This window comes from Cyprinus carpio, chromosome A5 (assembly GCF_018340385.1).
Source record: "Cyprinus carpio isolate SPL01 chromosome A5, ASM1834038v1, whole genome shotgun sequence".
Taxonomy (NCBI): domain Eukaryota; kingdom Metazoa; phylum Chordata; class Actinopteri; order Cypriniformes; family Cyprinidae; genus Cyprinus; species Cyprinus carpio.
The window spans coordinates 17608938-17633819 of NC_056576.1; the positions used below are offsets into that span (position 1 = coordinate 17608938).

Consider the following 24882-nt stretch of genomic DNA (forward strand, 5'->3'; position numbering starts at 1 on the left):
TAAATGTTTGTTGTTATGAATCAAAACCTCTACAGATAAAACTTTGAAGTAAATAATATGGTAGCATAAGTGTTATCTAAATGCTTGGTACTGCTGCCAGTGATATTACCATCAGGACCTCTGAATTGTATTAGTTTCCCTTACGAAACAAAAATATATGGGAATATACTGCAAAATATAATGCGATATATTACATAATACATTTCCAAATATGGGTAACTGTGCTTATATTTTTGCAATATACTGCAATATATGGATTGACCATGTATGGTTATATATTGATACATATAAAAATATTTAGAAATTCAGACAAAAATAGCAATGCATGTAATGTTCATAAGGTTTTATCCTTTACTGTGCACATACATTGCACATAAATGTTCCTATATAATTGTGAATGTATGTAGACACATATATTCACACGTTCACTGAATGAGTTACAGCATATTTCTTGTTCTCAGCTTGCTCTGCTTCTGACTGTTAAAGGAGAGTAAATCTTAAAGTTAAGTGTAATTTCATGGAATCACTGAAGATAAGAGGAACAACAAGAACAGAACAAAAGAGAAAAGACGAACTGAAAACACAACTTCAACTGACTCACAGCAACACAGCCTTAGATAAAATCAACTGCAAATGAAATCAATGATATGTCACCAGAGCATGCTTAAACAACTCCAAAAACATATGTTCAATTATCATAAACCATTTTGGCTTTATTTCTTTCATAAGGTCTGTTGGAAGTCACCATTATGTTGATTTGGACACTTGGCCCTTGACTTTGGTTAAAATAATTCTACTTCAGCAATTGTTGAAAGTGTATGCTATCATCATTTTCTACAATATTCCATGCTCCTGGCTGTATTGACATAGTTTTTACTATGACAGCTAGTTTTTTTTTTTACACATGAGCTCTCAAATAAGCATTAAAGTCTTTAAAAACAGCAATTAGCAATTTTGAAATTTCATTATCATTCTTTGCATAAGGGTTGGTCTCAGAATGTCCTTTAGCCGGTCTCAGATTACACTGGTTTCAATATTCTTCTAATTATCCTGATTACACTCTCTCAGAAAAGATAAAAAACTATAATCTTAGCTGAGCCTTTCTTTTCATGGCACATTTGCAATTAGCAGGTTAGCACTGTGTCCTTCAGAGAGGTGACATATTGACAGCTCTGGATAACTATTGAGTCTTCTCTTCTACCCACCTTCCATCTTGCGTCCCCTCATAGACCGTCCATCTCCTGTGTCTTATATTACCTAGACAAAAATTTATTCACAATTTGCTGTTCTTATGTAATTGCATACGTCAATGATTAGTCCTCGCAATAGGAACATGCAGTAAAGTTTTGTGAGAGATGTTGTTGTGTTCACTGCTGGTGCAGGTGTGAGATTTACAGAGAGAATGACTGTGTGTGGGTTTTACACCCAGGGGTCAGGAACAAAATGCCCCTCTTTGTGAGCACACAGTCAGATTAACCATTAAAAGCAGAGCAGGACAAAGAACGCGTGAGAGATGTATATCAGCTCAATGTGTTCCTGAGATTTACATCTTCCACTGACTCTGCTAGGAGACAAAGAAACAGCTCAGGTACCTCTGACTCACCTTTTTTTAGCTTTTCCTCACTGTTTTGAAGTACTGTACTATTCTTTAAACTGATTTTTCCCCCCATTTTAATTAAATCTGTACACTGATGCTCATTGTTAAATCTTTAATTGTAAAAATGAAAGGCTTGAGGTTATTTCAAGTGGAATTTATGCAAAAAAGCTTTTGTAGTATACCTGCATGGTCATGGATAATCCTAAATTAAGGTATTTTATTATATTTTATTCTGAAGGAAAAAGAAAATGTTTTGACTGTTAGGTTGATAGTAAATCATGGTCACTCTGTCAGTGGTTGGGTGTTTGTGTGAACTCAAGGCCATGGCTTCTGTTCATTTAACATTGCTTGAGGACAAAATACAACCAGGCTCTATGGTATAATTTCTTTGTATTTATAACATTTCTAGTTTTTAACCTGTGACTTTTAAAAACTGACCATGAGCCAGATGAACCTATAAAGTGCAGAATGCAGTGACATTATTCATCTTGCCATTCTTGATAGGTGCTGGGCCTTAATATAAAGCAGTGATTGTCAACAATATAAAATCCTAAGTCGATTGGCATAAGATAGTGGCCACAGTATTGCCAACCAGGCAAACATCCAAAGTATATTTAACTAAGATGTTAAGTCAAGCCAAACACTATTTTTATTATTTTTGGCTAACAAACATCACATTTTCTCACTATGGATGACCAATCTAAAGTATAAAGGGAAGTCAGAGCAGATAAGCTATAGCCACATTTTCTGAGTCAATGTCTGTTTATGAAACCCCAAGGTTAAATGTAATCTTTAAGGCAAAATGACTGATCTTGTCTCAGTTCTAGGAATTTGTGTTTTTTTATCCTGGAATTTGAGGTGTGTTTGGCCTTGCTGTGAGATTTTCAACATCATCTCCCTCACAACTATAGTTGCAGTGCTACGGGACGCAATGGAACTGACAGAGTAAGTGATGTTTTTATGAGCCGTGTACCTACACAGACACACATCCACACAGATTGTAGCTTTTGACTTTGTGCTTTCTGCTTTGATAAGTGTGCACATGGACAGACACGCCTCACCTTATGGCTTCATCTGAGTGCACTATCTGAAATACTGTCAATGAAGTACCTCTGAGGAGTGTATATTGACTTGTTTATGGTAGTGCACTGTGTCTCATTGGCTGTTGTGAACAGAACTTATCAAAGGGCAAAAACAAATTCCTTAACCCGTTCTTATGTTCTCAGGTTTACCTTCAATCCCATGGAGGGAATAGACAATCCAGCCATGGTGACTGCAGATGATACAGGTTAGTGAGATTTTGTATTATTAATAGTGTTAGCTGCTACATTGGAATTAATAAGGATTTCAACAATTTTTACAGTATTTTTTATAATTTATTTGTATTCATTTTTTTTTTTTTTTTACTCATACCACAATTGGAAACCACATGGTTTCCCACCTGGATTTCACAAACCCCTGTGTGAGGGAACTGCAGGGGAATTGTGAATGGATGAAAAGCTAATAATTACTTAAATCATAAAAATAAAGAAATCAAAAAATAATAAAATAAATTAAAAGCTAAAATAAAACCCTAACTAACTAAATAAATAAATACTTTAATTACATGTCATGTGGCCATTAACCAACATTACAGAACCACAAACATGCAAATCTCAGGGTGAATAGCATAGGATTATTTTATTATCGGAGTGACAGATAGTTTATAATATACCGTAAAGTCTACAGTTTGTCATTTAACTTTGACTTTGCTGACAGAGCCTGTGTCAAAGCCCTCACCACGTGTGTGTGTGCTGAAGAGGGAAGATGGAGAAAACTTTGGCTTCCATCTGTGTGTGGAAAAAGGGCAGCAGGGTCACGTAATCAGGCAGCTGGATTCACTGGGTGTGGCAGAGAGGAGTGGGCTCAAAGATGGGGACCGCCTGCTTGAAGTCAATGAGATGTTTGTTGACAATGTGGAACACATGGTGGTGAGAGGTCATGACCTTTATTTTGCAATTACTGTTTTCTCGTGTGTCAGGGTTTGTAACAGGGTGCTTTATTATGTTTGTATCACTCTCAGGTGGCCCGTAGGATTCAAGTGAGTGGATCACAACTCTGCTTCCTGGTGTTAGATGAAAAGGCCTACAAGCTGGCTGTGTCTGAGGGTCGTGACCTCAGAGAGCTGGCTAAAGCTAGCCGTGGGGAAGGATGGAGACCTCCTCGTCTCTGCCACATCACAAGGGATGCACCTGGCCTGGGCCTCAACACACAACTGCTGGAAGGTAAGAACTACAGTATTCTCATAGATACATACAAAATAAATGTTTTTCTGTAATGCTGTTTGTTTGTAATGTTCTTTTTAAAAGAAGGGAGGCTGGAGGTAAAGTGTGCCATTTCTGTTTTATCTGTGATGTAGGTGAGAAAGGCAAATTCACAGTAAGTCCAGTGAAAGGAGGTGCTGCAGAGAAGGCAGGAGTGAAGAAAGGGGACCGACTGATCTGGATAGATGGTGCCATGGCCTCTGAACTCACACACTCTGCTATCAGCAAAATGGTAAGCATGGACTTGTTGTAGATAGAATTTAAAAAATAAAAAAAAAATCAGGTTAAATGTATGGTTAAAAAACAGCAGCTGTGGTTGTCAGAAATTGATTGTAAAAAATATAGTGACAATGTTTCAGATATTACAGGATGGCATATTGGTACCTGTATGTTTTACAGCTTAACCACATATTTCATCAAGTGACAAAATGCCAATATACCACTGTATACTCTGAATTACCAAAATCTGCTTTTTATCTTAATACTGTACTAATAACTACCATAATAATGCAAGTGATAAAATAGACAGTCACATGATGAATCAGGGTTCATTGTAAGTAGCCTGTCACTAAAACATGGCCAGTACTCATGAATAGATGGTACACAGATCATACACACAAAGACAGAACAACATCAGGATAACACGCAGAACTAAAATAATGCAATAAACGAACTAAATAAAAGAAAATATAACAAAAGCATCATAAAGTAATAAGTATGTTACTGATACTACATAAATAAATAAATATATCACGTGATGTGTCACACAGTGACTTCTGGGAATGTCCTTTTGTTACATTTTACATTATTTTACAGTAAAATTATTATATAGTGCAATGTTAAATCATTTACAGTGTTTTTTTACTGGATATGGTAAGGTAACTTACAATTAACTAATTAACAGTCTGCTGTATCAAACTCATGTTATGGGCAGCATTTCGATCTTTTATTGTGTTATGGTGTACTTTCATCTCAAGTGATGATATTTCCAGGTAAAGAAGTGCAGCAATCACATGACAGTGCTGGTGATTGACAGTGACAGTGAGAAGAGTTATGTCTGTAGGAAAATGCCCGTTCTCCCAGCCATGGCTGATGCAGAGAACATGCCGTATCGACCTCGCAGACTGCATCTGGTATTGGGATCGGAAGGATATGGCTTCCTGCTCAAGCAGGAGAAGACTGGAGCAGGACGCACTGGTGAGAGGCAGCCACACACTTTGATATGCTAATTCATACTCTGGCATACAGCCACTCAAATGGATTGCAGTCTATATTTATGTTTGGTTTTACAGTCCACATGGTGAGAGAGGTGGATAAGGGCAGCCCTGCTGAACTGGGAAGTGTCAAAGAAGGTGAGATGCTTCTTGAAGTGAATGGAGAATCCACAGAGTCATTGAGTCATAATGAAGTCGTCAGCAAAATCAGACAGAGTGGACAGCAGGTCACCCTCACAACTATGCCACCTCAGGGCCAAGACTTCTACACTCAGGTGAATATACAGAGTGAGCAAATAAATATTAATATGGGGAAGATTCTTTGCAGTTAAGGGCACTCTGGACCTCTTAAAATTCTCAAAAGTTAAGAAAAAAGGAATAAAGATCTGGAATAAAGTAAAAATAAAAAAGATCTGATTATTCTGGACCTCTTAAAATATTTTTTCAAGATCTGATTATGGACTTTTTCAACCAGTTGAGTGTATTTTGTGTTGATATTGGTTTTTTGTTTTTGTATGTTTTTGGACTTTTTCTTTTCTGCTTTGCTCAAAGCTGAATTTTCAGCATTTTTAAAAAAAAAAAAAAAAAAAAAACTATTTTCTAAAACAACACCTTATTTTACTGCTATACTGCTAAGTCTTATATTTGTTAAATTTTGAAAATTTTAAAAAAATAAAATTGGTTCTCAATTTCTAACCCATTTGGTAATGACACTTAAAAAAACAGTTATGATATATAGATATGTTACTTCTTATTTACATCATAACCAAATATTTTATTTTATTTAATAAAAAACTGAATTGTTATAATAAGATATAACGTAAATTTTATTTAATAAAAAACTGAATTTTTTTTTTATTATTATTGGTTTACATATTTATTTGTTAATTTTTTGTGATATATTTATTTGTTTCTTTGTTACAATAAATGATTAAAAATCATTTTGATTTAAACATGATCCTATTAAAAATTAGATAAATATAATTGAAGAAACATATTAAAGAGAATAAAGTCTACCCTATATCTACAAACTGATGTTTGTTTTTTAAGCTCCCCTAACTGAAGAATCACGTTTAGACACATTGATAATTCAATATAAAAGGATGAATAATAATGAATAAAAGGATGAATTAATCAAAATGTTCATCCTTTTGCTTATGCCTGTTTGTCTACTTGCCTGTTAAATGTCAGATACTACTTATTCTCAGCTGGGCCTGTCTCCCTTGCTGTTCTGTGAGGATGTTACGTCTGGTAGCCCCGAGGAGCAAAAGGAAATCCCAGTGACGCTGAAGCCTGCAGTGCCCACTGTTGAGCCTCAGGAGGATGTGCAGATCAATCCAAATGTTAGACGCTGTATTCTGGAGAGGGGCTCTGCCGGTTTTGGCTTTCATTTGGCCTGCGTCCATCTGAAACCTGGCACCTTCATCAGCCAGGTACAATGAAGCCATTCACTGCCAAATTAGCCTTTAGACGATACTGACTTCAGAGGTTAGGATTGAATATAAATGAAGCATTGTTCTGGAGTCACTCGTCGGTGGGGATTCTTCATCTTCACATAAGAATACATTTGGAAAATAATATCCAGAGTGTCATCTGTTAGAAATTATAGAACATTGATTAGCTTTGATACACTAAAAGTAAAATATATATTATTGCTTCTAAATATGAACAACAAACTTTTCTTTATAATGACAGTGTATATTATTTTACATTTTTAGGTAGCAGGAGAAGGCCCAGGACAGACTTCAGGCCTCCTTCAGGGTGATGTGGTGGTGGAGGTGAATGGACAGAACGTGGAGAAAGAGTCTGTGGAGGACGTGATCTTACATGTGAAAAGAGGAGGAGACACTCTTTCTTTACTAGTAGTAGATCAGAGAGGTTATGACTGGCTGAAGAAAAATGGGAAGCCAATCACTGTGAACAAACTAGCACCAATCTCTGAGGTACACGATAATTTATAACTAGCTTACTGATTAATTGCATTAAGTATGATTAGCCTGTATCACACAAACCAAATGTTTTCAAAACTCATAAGCAAAAGCATCATTCATCAAATGCACTTTATTAATATAAGTTCATGTATTTGTTACAGGTGGAGGAAAACCTTTCAAGTGCTGCTGAACCACCAGTGCTAAAGACTGATGAATTGTGTGATGACCAGACTAATAGTGCACCTAGTGGTGATGGCCATTAAACCATTCCTGATCAAGTCAATAAGATCAGTGCTTTGAGGATGATGTTTAAACAGTTTCACTGGGAAGCTCATTTCTCTGACCTGTATTGCCTAAACCTTGGGAACAATCACTTGCACATAGTCATAATCATTCAGAGTGGTGTGAATACAGTAAAAGTTATGTCTCTGGATGTAAAAAAAAAATAGCAGGAAGTCAGAAATTAACAGAAATAAAAAATGTGCATTTCTGTGTCTCTGAGAAGTATTATATAAGTACTTTAAGATGTGTTCACTGTGTGTTCTGCCAGGTTACGACAAATGAAACTACAATATCAGCATTGTCATTTTGATCTTAAATACAATATCTTTACAATGGGGTCATATGTATTAAAAGAGGCTGTAAAATTGTAATAAATTAATATTACAAATGAAAAATAATGTGTGATACTTAAATGTCTCTGATTCACCATGAATGATATTTCAGGGGGAAAAAGTGTTTTCTTGTCTTGACCTAGGCTACTGAAAAATACTACATTAATGATTAATAATAAATAAATATCCACACTATTTGTGTATATATATTGTATATGTGTGTGTTTGTGTGCGTGTGTGTGTATTTTATATCACTTAAAAAAAAAAAAAAAAAAAAAAAAAAAAAAATATATATATATATATATATATATATATATATATATATATATATATATATATATATATATATATATATATATATATATATATATATTTTTTTTTTTTTTTTTTTTTTTTTTTTTTTTCTCCATCAGGTGTATATTCTGCCTCCTTGATTGAAGGTCCTTCGCAAGCCGCATAAGATATGCTCAGATTCCATGTCCTCCTTGACAAATGTCCAGAGTGGAGAATCTGTGCATAGCCAAGATCTTTTAGATGTAATAAATATAATTTTTAGGCTGACTAACTCAACAGAAAAAGCTTTACACACAGATTTTACGTGGGTTCCAAATTATATATATTAGATATGATATGATATATATATATATATAAATATTATTTTTTTTTTTTTTTTTTTTTTTTTTCAAAGGTCCAGCGATATGTAGAAAATACTCTGAAAAGGGAAATTGGCAAACGGTGAATAAGGATTGAGCTTAAAAAACTTATTGAAATATAGATATAAAAATACCACTTAGTAAATCAGAAATTAAAGTTATCAGTAATCTTGGGTGGCAGGAGGAAACTTTTTTATCAAGGCTGAGAATAGGGCACACAAGATTAAATAGTTGCTTAAGATTAAAAAGAGCACACAAGACAGGATTATTTATACATTGTGGTGAAGTGGAAAGTGTAAAACATGTACTCCTGATATGTAGGAAATACTCTGAAAAAAGGAAAGAACTACAGAGGGCATTGAATAATAGATTGAACTTAAAAAACTTATTGAGTCTGCCTGCCTGCCTATATATATATATATATATATATATATATATATATATATATATATATATTATATATATATAGCCTATATATATATATATATATATATATATATATTAACAGGGGGGGGGGGGGGGGGGATATAATATGGGGGGGGGGGGGAGCTATATATATATATATATATATATATATATATATATATATATATATATATATATATATATAGCCTATATATATATATATATATATATATACATATATACATATGAGTGGACTTTAAATTTTTATATCCCAATGAGTTCACACTTCAGTCCTGCAGATGGCGGTAATGTACTTCGTTTGCAAACCGCCAAATAAAAACCACAGAAGAAGGTCCTTCGCTGGAGGTGACATTCATTGAAGGGCCCCGGTTTGTTGAGAGAAGCGGCGAATAAACCTTCACAGTCACAGAAATCATGGCCCAGGCGGTTCAGAAACTTGTGGCTAAAGTGCCAACGTTGGTCGGCGGTAAGAATAATAACCTTTTAGTCAAACTATAGAATATGTATTTCTTCGAAATCTTTGTTTTGAGTTGTGTGCTTCTGGTTTCCGCAGCTCTTAGAACAGGCCACGTAAATGAGCAAATCACGCATTAGACCGATCAAACATTACATTTACTCTGTACACAACAAGTGTGGTAAAACACTGACTTTTCGTGCTAGCAAATGACCAACAATTGTGTTAGTTGACGGTCTGGTTTACTCTGTTTATTGCTGTCACAGTTCATTCTGAATGCGCTCTACAGCAGCGTTAAGCTGAAGCTGACAGAGCTGAACATTCGCCCAATGTCCACATGTGAAGATACAAACACTTAGATTTTTCCTATGGCACTGGCTTTGTAAAGTTCCCTTTATAAGTGTAAATGTGACGTATCTCGTGTATGTTTTACGTGATCAACGACTATAATTATACATTGCAGCCGCTGTGAACTACTCCAAGCCCCGGCTAGCTACATTCTGGTATTACGCCCGTGTGGAGCTGGTGCCTCCCACCCCTGCCGAGATCCCCAAGGCCATCAGCGGCTTCCAGGATCTCCTCAAGGGCTTCCAGTCAGGACGGCTCGGTCAGACCACAGTCAGGGTTAGTATGGGTTGGATTGTTTAAATTTTGGTGTGCAAAATTGTTTTGATTGTTTAAATTTTTTAAATAAATTAATTAAATGTATTGTATTATAAAAAATATGTTTTCTTTGGGAGTGGCACAGCTGTCGTGTTGTATTTCAATATGTATTTGTCTAAAAATTGTACTCTATGCATATGCTTGTATTGTTCGTCACTATGTTGGAAAGTCTTAAAGGGATAGTTCAAAGTTCTGTCATTTACATATCCTCAGGTTGTTCCAAACTTGTATGCATTTCTGTCAGCTGTTGAACACAAAATATATTTTTAATAATGTTGGTAACCAAACAGTTGATGGTAGCAATTGACTTCCATAGCATGGGATGGGGGGAAAGAAAAAGAAAAATACAATGGAAGTCATTGCCTACCGTCTAATGTTTGGTTAGCAACATTCTTTAAAATACCGTTTTTGTGTTCAGAAGAAGAAAGAAACTTGTACAGGTTTGGAACAAGTGGAGGGTGAGTAAATGAGTAATTTTTTTGGGTGAACTATACATTTAACATTTTAATTAAATTAAAACATGCTAATATTTTAGGAAAAAGTTCCCTAAACCGCTTCCTTTAAACATTTTAAATTAAACATTGAAGCCAGTACACTTGCTGCGGTTCAAGCACAGCATTTCTTCTAATAATAATAGTATTTTCTAGTAAATAAAAGCTTTATTAAGCTAATTTATCAGCCTGTGCCCGTTCATTTATTAAACTGAAGATACACTTCTTTCTCAAAGTGAGGTTTAAATTGTACATTTAATCATTTTCCAAGAGTATTTTTGTAATGTCTCTCATCACTTTCATTTCTTTGCCACAGGATGCTCTGAGGAACGGACTTGTTGCCACAGAGGTTCTGATGTGGTTCTACATCGGCGAGATCATTGGGAAGAGAGGCCTTATTGGCTATGATGTATAAATGTGGACTCTCCTGTTTGCTTGTTCTCTTTGCTGAGCTTTGTTTTCTTTATCAGATTCTTGGAATCCAGGAACTAAATAAATGAATATTATTAAAGAAAGAACAGCTTTCATGCTTCTTTAATTCCAGTGGGCTTTTAATAACATGTCAGTGAGTGTACCCAGGAGGAGAATGTTACAATATTGTTGAGTTTTAGTCTGATAGATGGAGTTCATGGATATAAGTTTACAGTTTATCACCTATCAATTCTTACTTGTAGACAAAAAAGCAGAGCTCTACACTTACAAAACACTATACTGATAACCAGTGGCATTCAAAATCTTTCATTTTTGTGTTAATGAGTGAAAGCATCTGAATTTTTATTTTTTTTTTGTTACAAGATCAAAGTGATTTTTAATGCAGTTGTGGAGGAAAAATACAAATGCTGAGAGAAAAAAATGCATGTGTAGCCTATGTATTATGTGCAATATAGGTTTCTACAAAATTATGTAATAATTGACAATCCTTCTTGCTCCTGATTTTCTGATAGCATCCACATAACATTTCCCAAGTATTTGTGGAACTCCTGTCGAACATCTTCAGGCTCTTCCTCAAGGATTGAGTGAATGAGAGGCAACTTGTTTAACTGTGGGGCTACACAGAGGATAAGTTAAATAAGTTTAGAAAATAACTGGTCATATACAACTCTAAGCAACCTTTTTGAAGGGGTGTTCGAGAAAAAAAAAAAAACAAGAACTTAACTTTTTATTTAGTTTCAAACCAGAAATCAAATAAAAGCACTTGATGATCTGATGGTTTAAGAAGATAATTCATTTTTATTTAGTTTATGATCTGATGTAGATTATGAGGTATTGATGATATGATGCAGCTAAACTACCCCGCAGCCAGGATTCCTGTGCACGTTTATGATGTGCTATGAGCAGACACTGGGCGTCCTGCAGTCCCTGTGAGGAGATGAATGTAGAATGCCAGGTCTTATGATGTGCTATGAGCAGACACTGGGCACAGCATTCTATCTCAAACGGGTTAAACTAGGTTCAATAATCAATATAATATTTTCACTGGCATCTTTCAGTATAAAGAAAAAAACCCCACTGGCATCTTTAATCTGTGCATGTACAATACTGGATGGATTTAATCATGTGAGCGTACAATAGTGAATTGTTTTACTAATTATGATCTGGTTGGTGTAAGGGACTGCATTTGGTACCTGTGCACGTACAATACAAACAATCAACTCCGTTCCAACAATCCCATAGTTTCCCTTCACATGTTGAATTTTTGTTGCCATTAGATAAACTCTGTGATTCAAACTCAAGTATCCTGGACGGAAATTAAAATTGTTGTTTTGGCCACCCTTTTTTATAATAAACTTTATGAAATTTTTTGTTTTGGCATGTTTTTTTTATAACTGCGGCGCGTTTGATATTTAACCGTTTTAATTACGTTTGGACATGAATTCACAAAACAGTATATCTAATTTAAGCCTTTTTTATAACAAACTGTTGAAATTACTTACATTTATGAAAAAAAAAACATATGTAGTATTGTTTGATCGTACAAACAGGTTTATAAACATTGATTTAGTAATTTTATGAAACCAACATATGTAGTATTTGATCGTACACAGGTTTATAAACATGATCCTAAAAAGTGATTTCTAAAAAGTTGTATTTCCTCTTTGGGCCACATGAGGAGGTTGTATTTATTATATAAAAAAAAAAAAAAAGGTAAAAGCAGGTTTCTATAGTTTATTTCTATAGTTTACATCTATAGTTTATTCCAAAAATCTCAGTAACCTTCAGGTTTTGTTAGTAACCATAACAACACCACTAAAAGTTTCAAAAATGAAAAATTTAAAAAGTGATGCTTTAGAAAGTGTGTCAGAAATCGTCACATTCTGGGCAAGTCCTTTATTCATTCATAAATGTTAATGTGTTTGATTTATTCATTATCATATTTGTTCATGTTATGATGCATTACTTTCTCCTGCAGTTTGTATACAAACACTTTCACCACCAGAAGTAACCCCAAGTTACTTTGCATGTTTGTAAAAGTTAGTTTGCCTCATATGTGAGCTGGGTGCTTTTGAAAGCCTCAAGGCCAAAATGACTGATTATGTAAGCCTCATGGCCTAGTGGCCTACCTGACTGCCCTTGTGAATAGAGAATGCAGAAAAAAGTCCCTAAGATGGGAGATGCCACAGGATGAGATAATGTGGAAATAAATAATTTGTGTAAAATTCATTAAAATCCTGACAGCTAATTAAAACCCTAAAATGTATATGCCTCTGTATATCTTGGGCACCCAGAAAGTCAAGTCAAGTCACCTTTACTAATATAGTGCTTTTAACAATACATATTGTGTCAAATCAACTTTACAGAATTAAATAGGAAAATAGTGTGTCAATGCAAAAGGACAATAGTAAACACTCAATTTTCAGTTAAAGGCAGTTCATCACTGAATTCAATGATGTCCTAGTCCAGCTCAGTTCAGTTTAAATAGTATCTGTGCAATCAAGTCAATGATATCGCTGGATATCAAAGGTGCTGTATGTAGGATTGACACTGAGTGGTTGAACTAGGTATAACAGTCCAAATTCAAAATATTGGAGAGGGTTTTTTCATCTGGCCCCTCCTCCTCAGACTTGACATACACGCAGGTTGCCAAATTGATGACACAAACAGGAACAAGCACACTTGATGATGAATGAAATGAAATACGCTGTGTTTTCCGCCAACTAGCAACTCGGGGTGCCATAATACAATTGGGTAAACTGGCAGTTGGCGGGTTTCACAAACCAAAACAAATACCGACATTCCGGCCGGAACGCACATTTTCAAAGGACAATAACTGACTGTAGCATTGTTTTTAAGATAAACAAGTATGTTGACTTAGCATGTTTCTTAAATATCTGCTAACATATTATGATATTTTTATGCTTTAGTAGAGTCAAAATCTTACATACAGCACCTTTAAGTGTCTCCAACTAAGCAAGCCAGAAGTGACAGCGGCAAGGAACCAAAACTTCATTGGTGACAGAATGGAGAAAAAACCTTGGTAGGAACCAGGCTCAGTCAAGGGGGCAGTTCTCCTCTGGCCAGACGAAACCAGCAGTTCAATTCCAGGCTGCAGCAAAGTCACATTGTGCAGAGGACTCATCTGGTTCCGTGGTCTTGTCCTGGTGGATGTCTAGGAGACAAGGTCTCAAGGTCTACTGGGGATCTGTCTCTGGGGCGCATCTACAGTAGTTGTCCTCGTTTCTGTTGACATTTAGGGCTGTTAAGGTCATCTCTAGGTGCTGATCCACCATCTAGACTGGATACGTACTGGATCTGGGTGACTGCAGTGACTATTTGATCTGTATACAGACTGGATCTGGTGGCTATGGTGACCTCGGAATAATGGAATAACGGAAGATGCCATTCTTCTAACGATAGCAAGTACATCGGGTGTTTTGGGAAGTGTTCCCGGTTCAGGTTGTCCTTAATTAATGCAGCCTAAAAACCTTTAACAGATTTGAATATTAGAAATGTGTTAGTGTGTTATGTGTAAGCCAGGTTAAAGAGATGGGTCTTTAAAAAGTTGTAGATAAAAGAACTTGAAATCTCTTGAAAAACAGACTAGCAGGTGGTTGTCTACAATGAAAGCAAGCATTATGAAAACTAATAAACACTTGACGAAATGTACTGGGAATGATGTATCAAAGAATGATCTGTACGCTCATTGGACAGTGACCGATAATGAAATTGTACAAAGATGTGTAGACAGAGACATATTCAGATGTTCTGTAGGCATCTCGGCTTTGTTGTCTTCTTGTCCAGTTTTAAGTCTTATTTTGACTTCTGGAACTCTGCCTCCTAAGCATTATTTTACAAGACAGAGAAGACTTTTCTCCACAACACTATACGACCAACAGAACAGCAGCTGGTGTCCTCCATCAGTTGTTAAACGTTTTAAACGTAATTATGTGACCATGTTATGCTTTGATTAGAGCTGTCAATTGGGTGAAATTAAGCCGTGATGTTTGGATCTGGGAGTGTGAAAGCATCTTTCCGCAATGAACATCATCAATGAACCATGATTTAAAAGAGCATTTTCCTCATTCATTATGCAGCATTCATTCAAAATCACCACATGGTAATAACCGTCTAAAAATTGATCACTAATATGAAAGTCAGGAGAGGTTTGGTAATGTAATGTTCCTCATACTTTAAATATGTGTAATGTGTTAATTAAGATGATTTTTTGTAAAAAAATGTGGTGGTTTCAGCAGCAAAAACACAAGACTATGTTTACTAAAAGATATATGATCACATTTATTTAATCAGAGACCAGTATGTATTACAACTTTAAAACTTTATTGAAACATGAAGAAGCTGTTAATGAATAATGTTGCATTACAATGACTTTTGGATACACACTTGTTGAGAATTCCATATAATATTAACTAAAAAAGATTTTAGCATCTTGAAAAGTTTTTCTTCATTTAAGCCTTTATTTAAAAAAAAATATTTTCTAGTTTGCACTTTGCAGGATCATTACTAAAAAACTTATTTAATTTTTCCAGAACCTGTAAAACGACAGACAAAACCTTGTTGAAATGACAGCTGACAAATGGCATTCAGCATAAAAGACAGAGTGAAAAAATATACATATATATATAAAATCAAACAATAGAACAAAGAGCAAAAATGTCTATCCTTCACTTCAGATCCTTCTTGAAAATCACATCTCATGCAGTGTTCATTTTAATTGGCAGATCTTGACTGATGTTCCAACCCCAAACCCAGGATAGAGAGCCTCAGTAAATGTGGTCTCGAAACGATGCAGACGCGTCATAGTCTCACCAATACTATAGAAGGCCAACACCCCTGCAGAGTGGTCCAGAAAGACCCCTATTCTTGAAGAATGAGGGCCGCTAACAGCCTTGTCTACCCTGTTATGCCAGGCTGAGTACCCTGTGTCAGAGCAGAGGAGGCTCCAAGACTTATCGTTGTAGCCCAGCAAGCAAAGGGAGCCTTTACCCTTACGGCTAATACCCCGATAGGCCACTCCGATCGAGAATTCCCCACTCCACTCAATTTCCCAGTAGAAGCGGCCACCTGACAGAGCTTCACGACAAAGAACCTGGGCAAAGCTATCGAAGCGATCTTGATTGTCTGAGTATGGCTGCGGGTCTCGGGTTCTAATCACCTTTCTGTTTCCTTCAGATATGTACAGCTCCTTATGCGCCGTTTGTGGGTCTAGCCTCAGCTGACAGTAGTCTGGAGATGGGCACAAAGATAAAGGTTGCTTTTAACAGATCTTTGTATATCTGCCTCTATATATATATTAATCCTTCTGATTTGATTAGTAAAAATGACAGAAAATAATAATTTGGACTAGGAGCAATATTAAAATTCTGGGCAATACAAATAACCCTACAAATATTTTCATGTTGTGGCAACGTATAACTGACCAATAGCAATTCTATACCATTTGGTCTAAATAAAGTAAAAAACCACATACTGAAAACTACCATTAGTCAAGTTTTAAATGCCAATCAGTTTAGTTTAGTCAATTTAGGCATCACAAGACTTCATAATGTGCATTATGAGACATGAATAGTAATTTTTAGATTATTTTAAGATTACATATAATTAAATTATTAGTGTTTTTAAAGATTAACTTTGAGTGTTAGATGATCTAAATTTCTAGATACTTACATTTCAGAAATTCAGATCTGTTCCTGGGTTCTGCAGGAGGTGAACTGTCCACTGTATGAACTTCTTTTACTGAACACAGAGAAACACAGTTTAATATGCCGCATCCCATTCTGTATGTACATTAACGTTTAAAAGTGTGGTGTCTGTCAGGTGTATACTTTTATTCAGAAAGTATGCATTAAATTGTTCAAAAGCACAACAACTGTTTTCATCATTGATAAATGAAATATTACTTGCAGCATACTCTGTCTGCATACTGCATATTAGAATGATTTCTGGAGGATCATGTGACACTGAAGAATGATGGCTGCTGAAAATTCAGCTTTGCCATTACAGGAAGGAATTACATTTTAAAATATTTTCAAATAGAAACAGTTCATTTAAATTGTAATAATATTTTATAATACTCATTTTCTTTATTTTGCAGCTTTGTTGAGTATAAGAGACTTCTGTCAAAAACATTAAAAAAAAAACCTTACAGACCCCAAACTTTTAAACGGTTGTGTATTTTATCATGTGTGTTTTTACATATTGCCATTTTTAGACCATGTTTATAGCTTATTTATTTGCACCACCCATATGTGATCAGTGTAAATCAATATACAGTATAAGTATTTAATTTGTGTTACCTCTGTTGGTTTTTTCCTTGAATTCTGTTGGTTTGTTGCGATTCTCCACAGTGTACACTGGTACATCATTCACTGTTATAAAAAAAAGTACACATCAGGAAAACTTTATTTACAATACATTTCTTTTTTAAATAAGAAATGCTAGATTTATGCCAGCAGATCTAAGTAAGGCACTAAATCCTATTGTTTCAAATTCTATTAATAGAATTGTTTACTAGCTACTTCGTCCAATTAGAATAGCTCTTTTGTTTATCATTTGAACCTTGCACAGTGAATCGTAAGGTGGAGCGAGTTGAGGAACGTTAAGCCCTGAAGTGAAGTGGAGGAACTATAAACCCTGTTTACATTCTACATGTAATCACATGACTTCCTTGCTAACTTGAGAATGTCCTACTTGTCATGTGCACTAGGTACCAGAAGGCCTGACTTGTCAGAGTTAAAGACTGATCTGTTTAATTGTTGGTTATTGCTTTAGGACTCCAAATTTCTTACAGCGAGCCCAGAAATTACACAATTTGATATTCAGTAACAAAAGTGCATAGTGTGCCTCTTTAGAAAGAAACTAACCTCAGCTGCACACTTTACTGTCCAAGTTTTTTATAAGATAGAGGTCAGTGTGTTAAGATCAGTAAGAAAGAGCAAATTCACCCCAAAAAAACTTTGCCTGTATCTGATGTATGGTGCATTGTGTGCTCTGACCTGATCTTGAGATCTTTCGCAGTTCGTCTCTGCCCAGCTCCTCCAGCCTCTCTTTGATCTCAGCTACAGCTTTCCTGGCCGCACTGAAGGAGAATTCTGGGTTCAGAGACACTCTGGGTATAAAGCCGTCATCAGTCGGAGTGCAGAGATAATTGAAATTCTGTTTAAAAAGAGAGAAATCTCAGTGCATAAAATGTGGAGTATACAGCCCAATGAGCTCATGCAAGGTTTTGATGCCAAAAAAGTTTGAAAAGCCCTAACATATAAAGGCAGCTATATATACTAGCCTATATGAATAGTATAGTATATAACGTGCCATTTTTTTCTGCATAAAGGGAAAAAACAATATTATGTAAACTTAAATAAGTGGCTTTTGTATGGAGATTTTAAGCAAATAAAAACTATTTTCACCCTAGACCCCCTAGAACCCCCTGTGTCCTCCTAGGGATCCCCGGACCCTATTTTGAAAACTCCTGTCCTAAAGTACCTGTAAGAAGTGGATGTGATCCTCAGTGCTGTAAAGCTGTTTAAGTCCAGTCTCTTTCTTCTTCAGTTCATCTATCTCCTGCTCCAGTCGCTCCATCAGCCCCTCTGCCTGACTGAATGCAGCCCTCTCATTGATGTTGATCAGTTTGGTGACCTCTGACCTCATCCTCTCAATGGAGGCGATCATCTCATCAAACATCTTTTTGCTTTCGGCCATTGCCCTTTGTGCAGAGCTCTGTGATAAAAATTAGTCAAGTTTAAGAGTGTCAGTTCATTGTCCATTCTTTCAGTAGGAAACTGTTTGTGTCTCTTTGTTTTAGTGCATTGATTTTGCAAGAATAATTTTACAACTCAAGCTGCTGCTGCAGTCAACAAAAAACCATGTATCAGCATGTATCTAGAAGACTAGCACTGGATTACCTCATAAAGAACAAAAGAACAATTATGGCCACTTTCAAGGTCTGTTTGCTTTCCCAGACTGAAACAGTTACACACTGACTTAACAGATAAAAGGTCTTGTGCCATTTCACCTTTGCCCAGATAAAGCAGTACATTCAGTTGTTCTTATTTGGTTTAATATATTATGGTGTGACTTTGAAATGAGCAGTGGTGATAAAATAAACAGTTACAAATTGAATCTAAAACATACTTTGAGAGAATCCACCGCTGTCTTCAGTTCCTCTAGTTCTTTGGTCCTTTGCTGGCATTTTTGTTTGATCTCTGCCTGGGACACTCCTAGAAGTTTCTGTCCATGAAATAAAAGAAAACATTACTTAGTCTTTATTGACAGATTAAATTAGAATGCAAATGCTTTGTGTTGTTGATTGCCATCTTCATGATAAGTCAGTGAATGTACTGCTACGTAATACAACATTTCCTCTCACGTCACAGATCTTCATGTATCTTATGCTTTTTCTAGAATTTGAAGAACCTGCTTCACACAGATGCCTTTATCTTCGAAAAGAGAGGGGAATGTTAATAACGCCAGGAATGTAAAACTAGTTGGGTCTGCTCACCAGAGAGACATTTCAAGGTGCACACGCTTGATTCTTTAGGGTAAGAGAAGAGTGGCTTCAGAGCAACCCCTTGCCAAGCTCACTGAACCATTCTTCAAGATAAGCTTGAAGGAATGTGGAGAATCTGGGGAGGGGGTGAATAAAGTGTGTGTGTGTGTGTGTGTGTGTGTGTGTGTGTGTGTGTGTAGTGTGTGGGACATGAGGGCTTAAATATGTGATTCCCTACATTTAACAGAACAAACAAACAATTTGCAATTAGTGCACACGATAAGTATAAGATTACAGATATAATTACTGTATCTAAACAGCGCCCGTGATAGTTTAGTCAAAACAGTACAAAAACACATCAGCTGCTGTGTTCCCTGTTTTAAGCTTGTTCAGTACTGATGAATTGAAGGAAAAGCTTTGAAATCTTAAACCTTTGAAGGCCTTCCTTCCATTCAGAGCTCCACTGATACAACAGTAAACATCTGGCCAGTATCTATAAATAGTTTTGGTGAGATGTTTGTTTTTACTGTCCTAATAGTTATTTCATACAGTGACTCATTGGGCAGTTTTTCATGTGAAACTCCAGTTTGAAGAGGCGGTTGTCAACACTTCTTTCAGCTATACTCATCTGCTGAGGTTTATGATGACTTTGGGTCAAGGTACAAAAAGCAATGTGCTATTTTTCTCACTTGTAGCGCGGGGGGGAATTCACATTCCTTGCCTCTCCCTACACCAGAATCCAGACCTGCCCTGTTTCTCATCTCCTGTTGCTTGTTACAGTTATGTTTTCTTTCGGCCAGTTTAGGACATTGGTTAAATCAAGTAACCTCTGAGTTGTCCATTGTAAAGGAACACACCCTTTTGTGACTCATATAGTAGACTCATCTGGATGAAAGTTTCACTAACCTCACTACATTTCTATCTATTTAATCTTCATCTCCTCCCTTTATTTTCCATATGTCCTCATCAGTTTTTTTTTTTTTTTTTTTTTTTTTTTTTTTTTAATGATCTGATACAGTGTGTTTGTGATAACACAGAACCGGTTTTACAGTGAATCTTCATGGCTTCTTGGCAGCTTAATTTGAAGAAAATCTCTGTTATACAATCTCAAGAATACAATACAATCTCGTAATATAATCATATACATAACAAATTCAGCTTGTAACTCCACAGCCACTCTACCCCATAGCCTCTCAGTAACCTAGTAAAGTTTACTCAAGCAATACATTTTCCTTACCTGTTTTTCACCCCTTTCTGCTTCGGCTGAGACTATGTCATGCCCCTTGTGCTCGCTGACAGTACAGAGGGCGCAAATACACATCTGGTCGGTACGACAGAACAACTCCAAGCTCTTCTGGTGCTGAGGGCAGATCTTACGGTCAAGGTTCCCCAGCTCATCCACTAGCTTGTGCCTCTTGAAGGTGGCAGACTCATAGTGGGGCATCAGGTGCTTTTCGCAGTAAGAGGCGAGGCAGTTAAGGCAGGACTTGACAGCCTTGAGCTTTTTTCCAGTGCAGAAGTCACAAGGAACATCGCTAGGGCCAGCATAGCTTCCATTACTTGGAGGCATTAAGTTCAAGCCGGTCTTCTTGATCTTCTCTGCAACTTTGGTGAGAGTGGCATTCGGCCTCAGCACAGGTCTCTGGGTGAACGTGATCCGACACTGGGGACAGATGTAGATGCCAGTGTAATCCGCTTCGTTCCAGTAGCCACTGATACAGTCCATGCAGAAGCTGTGACCGCACGGGATCGCCACGGGGTCCTTCAGGAGCTCCGTACATAGAGGGCAGCTGAAGTAGTCTGGAGACGTTTGCTCAGCCATATTTTTTCACCTTATTCAAAAACCAAATGTCTGAAATGTTTCCAATAGAGAAAAAGGATCCAAATGCTGCTTGGCTGGTGTTTTACTACAGACAGCCTTGAGTTTCTGAATTCCACAGGTTATTAATTAAAGGAAGCAAAGCCCTCCCCTTTGTACTGAGGGAGTGCCTTGGAGAGAGAGAGGAAGGGAGGGAGACAGACAGAGAGAGAGAGAGAGAGAGAGAGAGAGAGAGAGAGATTAGAGCTCAACCCAGTTCAGATAAACAGGTTGAGCCAGGAGTGTTGAGACAGAGAGAGAGAGAGAGAGAGAGAGAGAGAGAGAGAGAGGGTGGGGAGGGGCCAGGGGTGGAGTGAAAGACTTTAAAGAAAAAAGGTACAGTCGAGAATGAATGAATTGTAGTACAAAGAAGGGCCATCCAGGATGAAACTTAACATGAAAAGCTCTCTGTTTCACACACAAACTGCTCATCCATTAGCTGAGGGGCTGAAGGATATTTGCATCCGTTACCCTAAAACCACATTCTGTTAATAATTGACCATTCTTGTTTGGCTCTGATATGTTACGAAACTTGTTTTTTCATGGTTGCTCTACTCTCTTGCTTTTATTCTTTAAATATTAAATATCAATACTTACTGCAGCCTGAGCTTAGTTAAATAATGATTCTTTTGACATTACAATTTTTAGAATTAATATTAAACTTTTAAGCTTTTTTATTAAACTATTTAGATATAGTTCTAGAACATAAAGCAGTATATAATATGACATATAATGTTCTCGCTGTAAAATTTATTGCATTGAAACTGTCTTTTTTACAATACAAGGGCATGTGGTACTCTGCTCACTCCACTAAACAAACAATAGTAACAGTTAGTGTGTGAGGTGAGTTGATCTGAATGTATGAACTAAAGCCAGTTGAACTGGAATGGGTGCTGCAGACTTGAAAATACGTCATCAGTTTGTTTTTCGATGGGTGTGACAGAAAAAAAGAATGAACCGTATTTCAGGATAGAATATTTAGAATATTTCAAACCTGTAGAATTTGACAAATTTGACATTTGAACTAGCTACAAATATTTGCACACTTTTATTGTGCTATCTTGACATACTACTAGATTTATTTGCATTGTTAATTGTGGTTAAAATAATACAGGCACTCTTTGTAAGTCCCAGAGGCAATACAGAGATTTAAATAAAAAATCTCTAATTAACTGCAATGGAAATTAACTTGCAGTATTTGAAAAGTGTGCAATATATGATGTGCATGAGTCATGTGTGACATAAATGCTGTGCATTTTAGAATTTTGAAACAAAAGATTTTTATTTTTGGCGAACTATCCCTTTAAACATGATGATTAATTTTAGGGATACTGAAAATTTTGTCAGAAGTTTTTAAACATATCTCTAAAAATCCTCTTTGTATTCCTTTAGGAGGGTTTGATCAGAGATGGTAGATACCCCCCCCCCCCCCCCCCATTGGTCTCAAATGCTTACTATAAATTAAGAGTCTCTGAGTCAGTTTAAACTATTTTGCTACTAAATATCCTGTGAATCTGTAGGGGGCAGGGCATGAATGAACTTAGGCTATGTTTTCGCAGGACGTGACATACCATGTGACTATTGTCACCAGCTGCAGATGCACCTGCATCGCTGATGATGTACAGGACATTACGCAACCAGCAACTTATAAGCTCATACCAAAGAGGTTCTTTTTGTGACTGTGAAGCTTTTTCTGACTCTGGGTTGTGTGGGAGAAATCAAACATGTGGTTGAAAGGAAAACGCATGAATTGTGGATTCTTTTTAATTATTGACATATTTTTGTGTATTTCTGCTTTAGCCATGGTCTGATGAGCCCAGATGATGCCACACTGAAAGAAACCAACACCTATTACATGCTGATTCCCTACGCAAGGTCCTGCCATCAGCTCTGCCCAAAACACAAATCTTGCATCACTTCTTAAATAGTTTCACCTCTCTCCTTATATGGTCTGCTCTCTGATAAGCTAGTTTCTCTTCCCCTTTTTCCCAGAGTTGAGTAGATTCCAGAAGTTAAAGTGCAAGGTATACTGTAGGCTGTGATTACTCATTAACTCAATGTCAAAAAGCTAGCATGCTAGTTTATGCCTCTAATTGCAGATCTGACATCAGTTTTTGCAGTTTACTCTAGATGCAGCATGAAGTAAGGATTTTATAAAGAATGAACAGGCCTATTCATGGACTGTCTGTCCTCATATTGTTCTCATGGTCTTCTAGTTCTCTGAGAGGAAATGTTGTAAACAGTACAAAAGAAATCAGTTCCTTTAACATAACCTTTATTGTTCTCCATACCCCCATGCTTGACCCGCTGAGTTCACGCTGGTTCACTAGGGATCTTTTTCCTGTTGAAGGAGCTGCATACTTGACTAAGCCTGCCAGAGGTCTCGTGTTTCCTTGTGTATTTTAAGGGTCAAAAGACAAGTTTCATTAAACTACCTGATTAAGGGGTGTGTGCCCGTTGGAGTGTGACAGAGTAAGTATGGAGAGTGAGTGTTCATAGGTGCGTGTTGTTATTGTAAAAACCAAGTGGTTGCCTCCGTCCATCTGATTGGTCAGTGCACAGAGTGCGTGGAAACAAGGTATTTGCAAGTGTTTCCTATGAACAATGGTCACTTTTGGGAGTCATGGCTGGGGGGGTGGGGGTGTATGCATGTGTTTGCCTGCTCATCTGGCATATTGCCCGATAAAATTGAACAGGCTGTGCAGAACGAAATTCTCAAAAAGCACAAAGGAAGACCAGCATCCTGTGCACTAAAAGCGATAGTAATTTAGCTTCATGTGAGTTCACTGTTGGCATTGATACATTTTCCTTTGCTTGACTGAAGGAATGTCTGGCTAAGTGATTGTATATTAGCACCCGATAACTGAAATTATGTCTGAAGCCCAAGTATTGTTTTTCTTCTTTTGCTTGCTGTTACATTCTTATCAGTGTGCTCATGTACAAAAGGTTTGTGAAATAATAGTCCGAGTAGGCTGAACGTGCGGCTCTTTCTTAACAAATGTGTGAGACAGGGAAAGGTAATCTGTTAGTTTCAGGAAAGACAAGATTAGCAGTCTATAAAAACCTCTACAGTGTACACTGACTGCACAACATACCATTATAATCAAGGGTTTTGTTGGCTATTTTGTGACTCTACAGTGTACACTGACTGCACAACATACCATTATAATCATTTGTTTTTTTTATTTATGTGAATATTTGTGATATTTTATGGAAAAATTGTATTTTTAACAAATGTGAATATAAATGATATATTAAAAAAAAAATTTTTTTTTTTATTTATGGAAAGATTTGAAACACTGCATGGAAAAACAGTGATAGACTATTCTTAACTCTGAAGACCTTTAGAACTATGACTTAACACCACGGTATGACCACTGACACAGACTAGCTGATGATCCAGAGTCAGACACGTCATTAGATTGGCTGCAGACTCTCCCACATGTCCTGCTGAAGTCTGGAAATTTTCACCAACAGTGGAAACTTTCACCTATGCAGGCCTCTCTTGACTTGCTGTTATCTCACTTATCAGGTCTGGGTGCATTCCTGCCAACATTTTTGCTCTTGCTTTTGAAACATACAAGCCGACACACATCTTATGAAAGGAATCTTGAGTATTAGTTTGAGATGGGCAGACATTTCCATTTGCATACTTGATTTTGGATATTATCCAATAATGTACAATTTCTACAACAAGAACAACACGTATAATGGAAGTTAGTGTAAAATAATGTTTT

General features: G+C 36.5%; 3 protein-coding genes across 4 annotated transcripts; 2 read left to right on the top strand and 1 right to left on the bottom strand.

Annotated features, from left to right (window-relative positions):
* The first annotated feature begins 1490 nt into the window (after nt 1–1490).
* On the top strand, nt 1491–7722 carry LOC109081790 (Na(+)/H(+) exchange regulatory cofactor NHE-RF3-like). Of its 2 annotated transcripts, none has more exons than XM_042756003.1 (11): nt 1491–1588; nt 2509–2542; nt 2824–2885; nt 3356–3567; nt 3660–3861; nt 3996–4132; nt 4893–5097; nt 5193–5389; nt 6323–6547; nt 6833–7057; nt 7207–7722. In XM_042756003.1, exons 2-11 carry the CDS (start codon nt 2529–2531, stop codon nt 7306–7308), a joined length of 1581 nt encoding a protein of 526 aa, XP_042611937.1. In that variant the 5' UTR covers nt 1491–1588; nt 2509–2528; the 3' UTR covers nt 7309–7722. The 2 variants fall into 2 exon arrangements, with proteins under 2 accessions (XP_042611937.1, XP_042611930.1); XM_042755996.1 differs by having other exon boundaries at nt 1567–1588; nt 2456–2542.
* Nucleotides 7723–9043: 1321 nt separating this feature from the next.
* LOC109081799 (ATP synthase subunit g, mitochondrial-like) lies at nt 9044–10861 on the top strand. Its single transcript, XM_019096761.2, has 3 exons — nt 9044–9204; nt 9656–9816; nt 10663–10861. The coding sequence occupies exons 1-3, from the start codon at nt 9153–9155 to the stop codon at nt 10759–10761; spliced, it is 312 nt and encodes a 103-aa protein (XP_018952306.1). The 5' UTR covers nt 9044–9152; the 3' UTR covers nt 10762–10861.
* A 4199-nt stretch (nt 10862–15060) lies between these two features.
* Nucleotides 15061–21240, bottom strand: LOC109081796 (tripartite motif-containing protein 16-like). The gene is made up of 7 exons (XM_042756020.1): nt 20525–21240; nt 18933–19028; nt 18285–18518; nt 17798–17957; nt 17099–17170; nt 16470–16538; nt 15061–16028 (listed from the first exon to the last, which is right to left on the bottom strand). Exons 1-7 carry the CDS (start codon nt 21107–21109, stop codon nt 15508–15510), a joined length of 1737 nt encoding a protein of 578 aa, XP_042611954.1. The 5' UTR covers nt 21110–21240; the 3' UTR covers nt 15061–15507.
* Nucleotides 21241–24882: the final 3642 nt, after the last annotated feature.

Excerpts from the sequence above, each read along its gene's own strand:
- LOC109081790 (XM_042756003.1), top strand. Across the intron at positions 2,886-3,355 it reads GGTGACTGCAGATGATACAG|AGCCTGTGTCAAAGCCCTCA; the intron begins GTTAGTGAGATT and ends CTTTGCTGACAG. Across the intron at positions 3,862-3,995 it reads CAACACACAACTGCTGGAAG|GTGAGAAAGGCAAATTCACA; the intron begins GTAAGAACTACA and ends TCTGTGATGTAG.
- LOC109081796 (XM_042756020.1), bottom strand. The coding sequence starts at position 21,109 with ATGGCTGAGCAAACGTCTCCAGACTACTTCAGCTGCCCTCTATGTACG. Across the intron at positions 18,519-18,932 it reads CAGCGGTGGATTCTCTCAAA|AGCTCTGCACAAAGGGCAAT; the intron begins GTATGTTTTAGA and ends TTTTTATCACAG. Across the intron at positions 17,171-17,797 it reads GCGAAAGATCTCAAGATCAG|TGAATGATGTACCAGTGTAC; the intron begins GTCAGAGCACAC and ends TTTTTATAACAG.
- LOC109081799 (XM_019096761.2), top strand. The coding sequence starts at position 9,153 with ATGGCCCAGGCGGTTCAGAAACTTGTGGCTAAAGTGCCAACGTTGGTC. Across the intron at positions 9,205-9,655 it reads AGTGCCAACGTTGGTCGGCG|CCGCTGTGAACTACTCCAAG; the intron begins GTAAGAATAATA and ends TATACATTGCAG. Across the intron at positions 9,817-10,662 it reads TCGGTCAGACCACAGTCAGG|GATGCTCTGAGGAACGGACT; the intron begins GTTAGTATGGGT and ends TCTTTGCCACAG.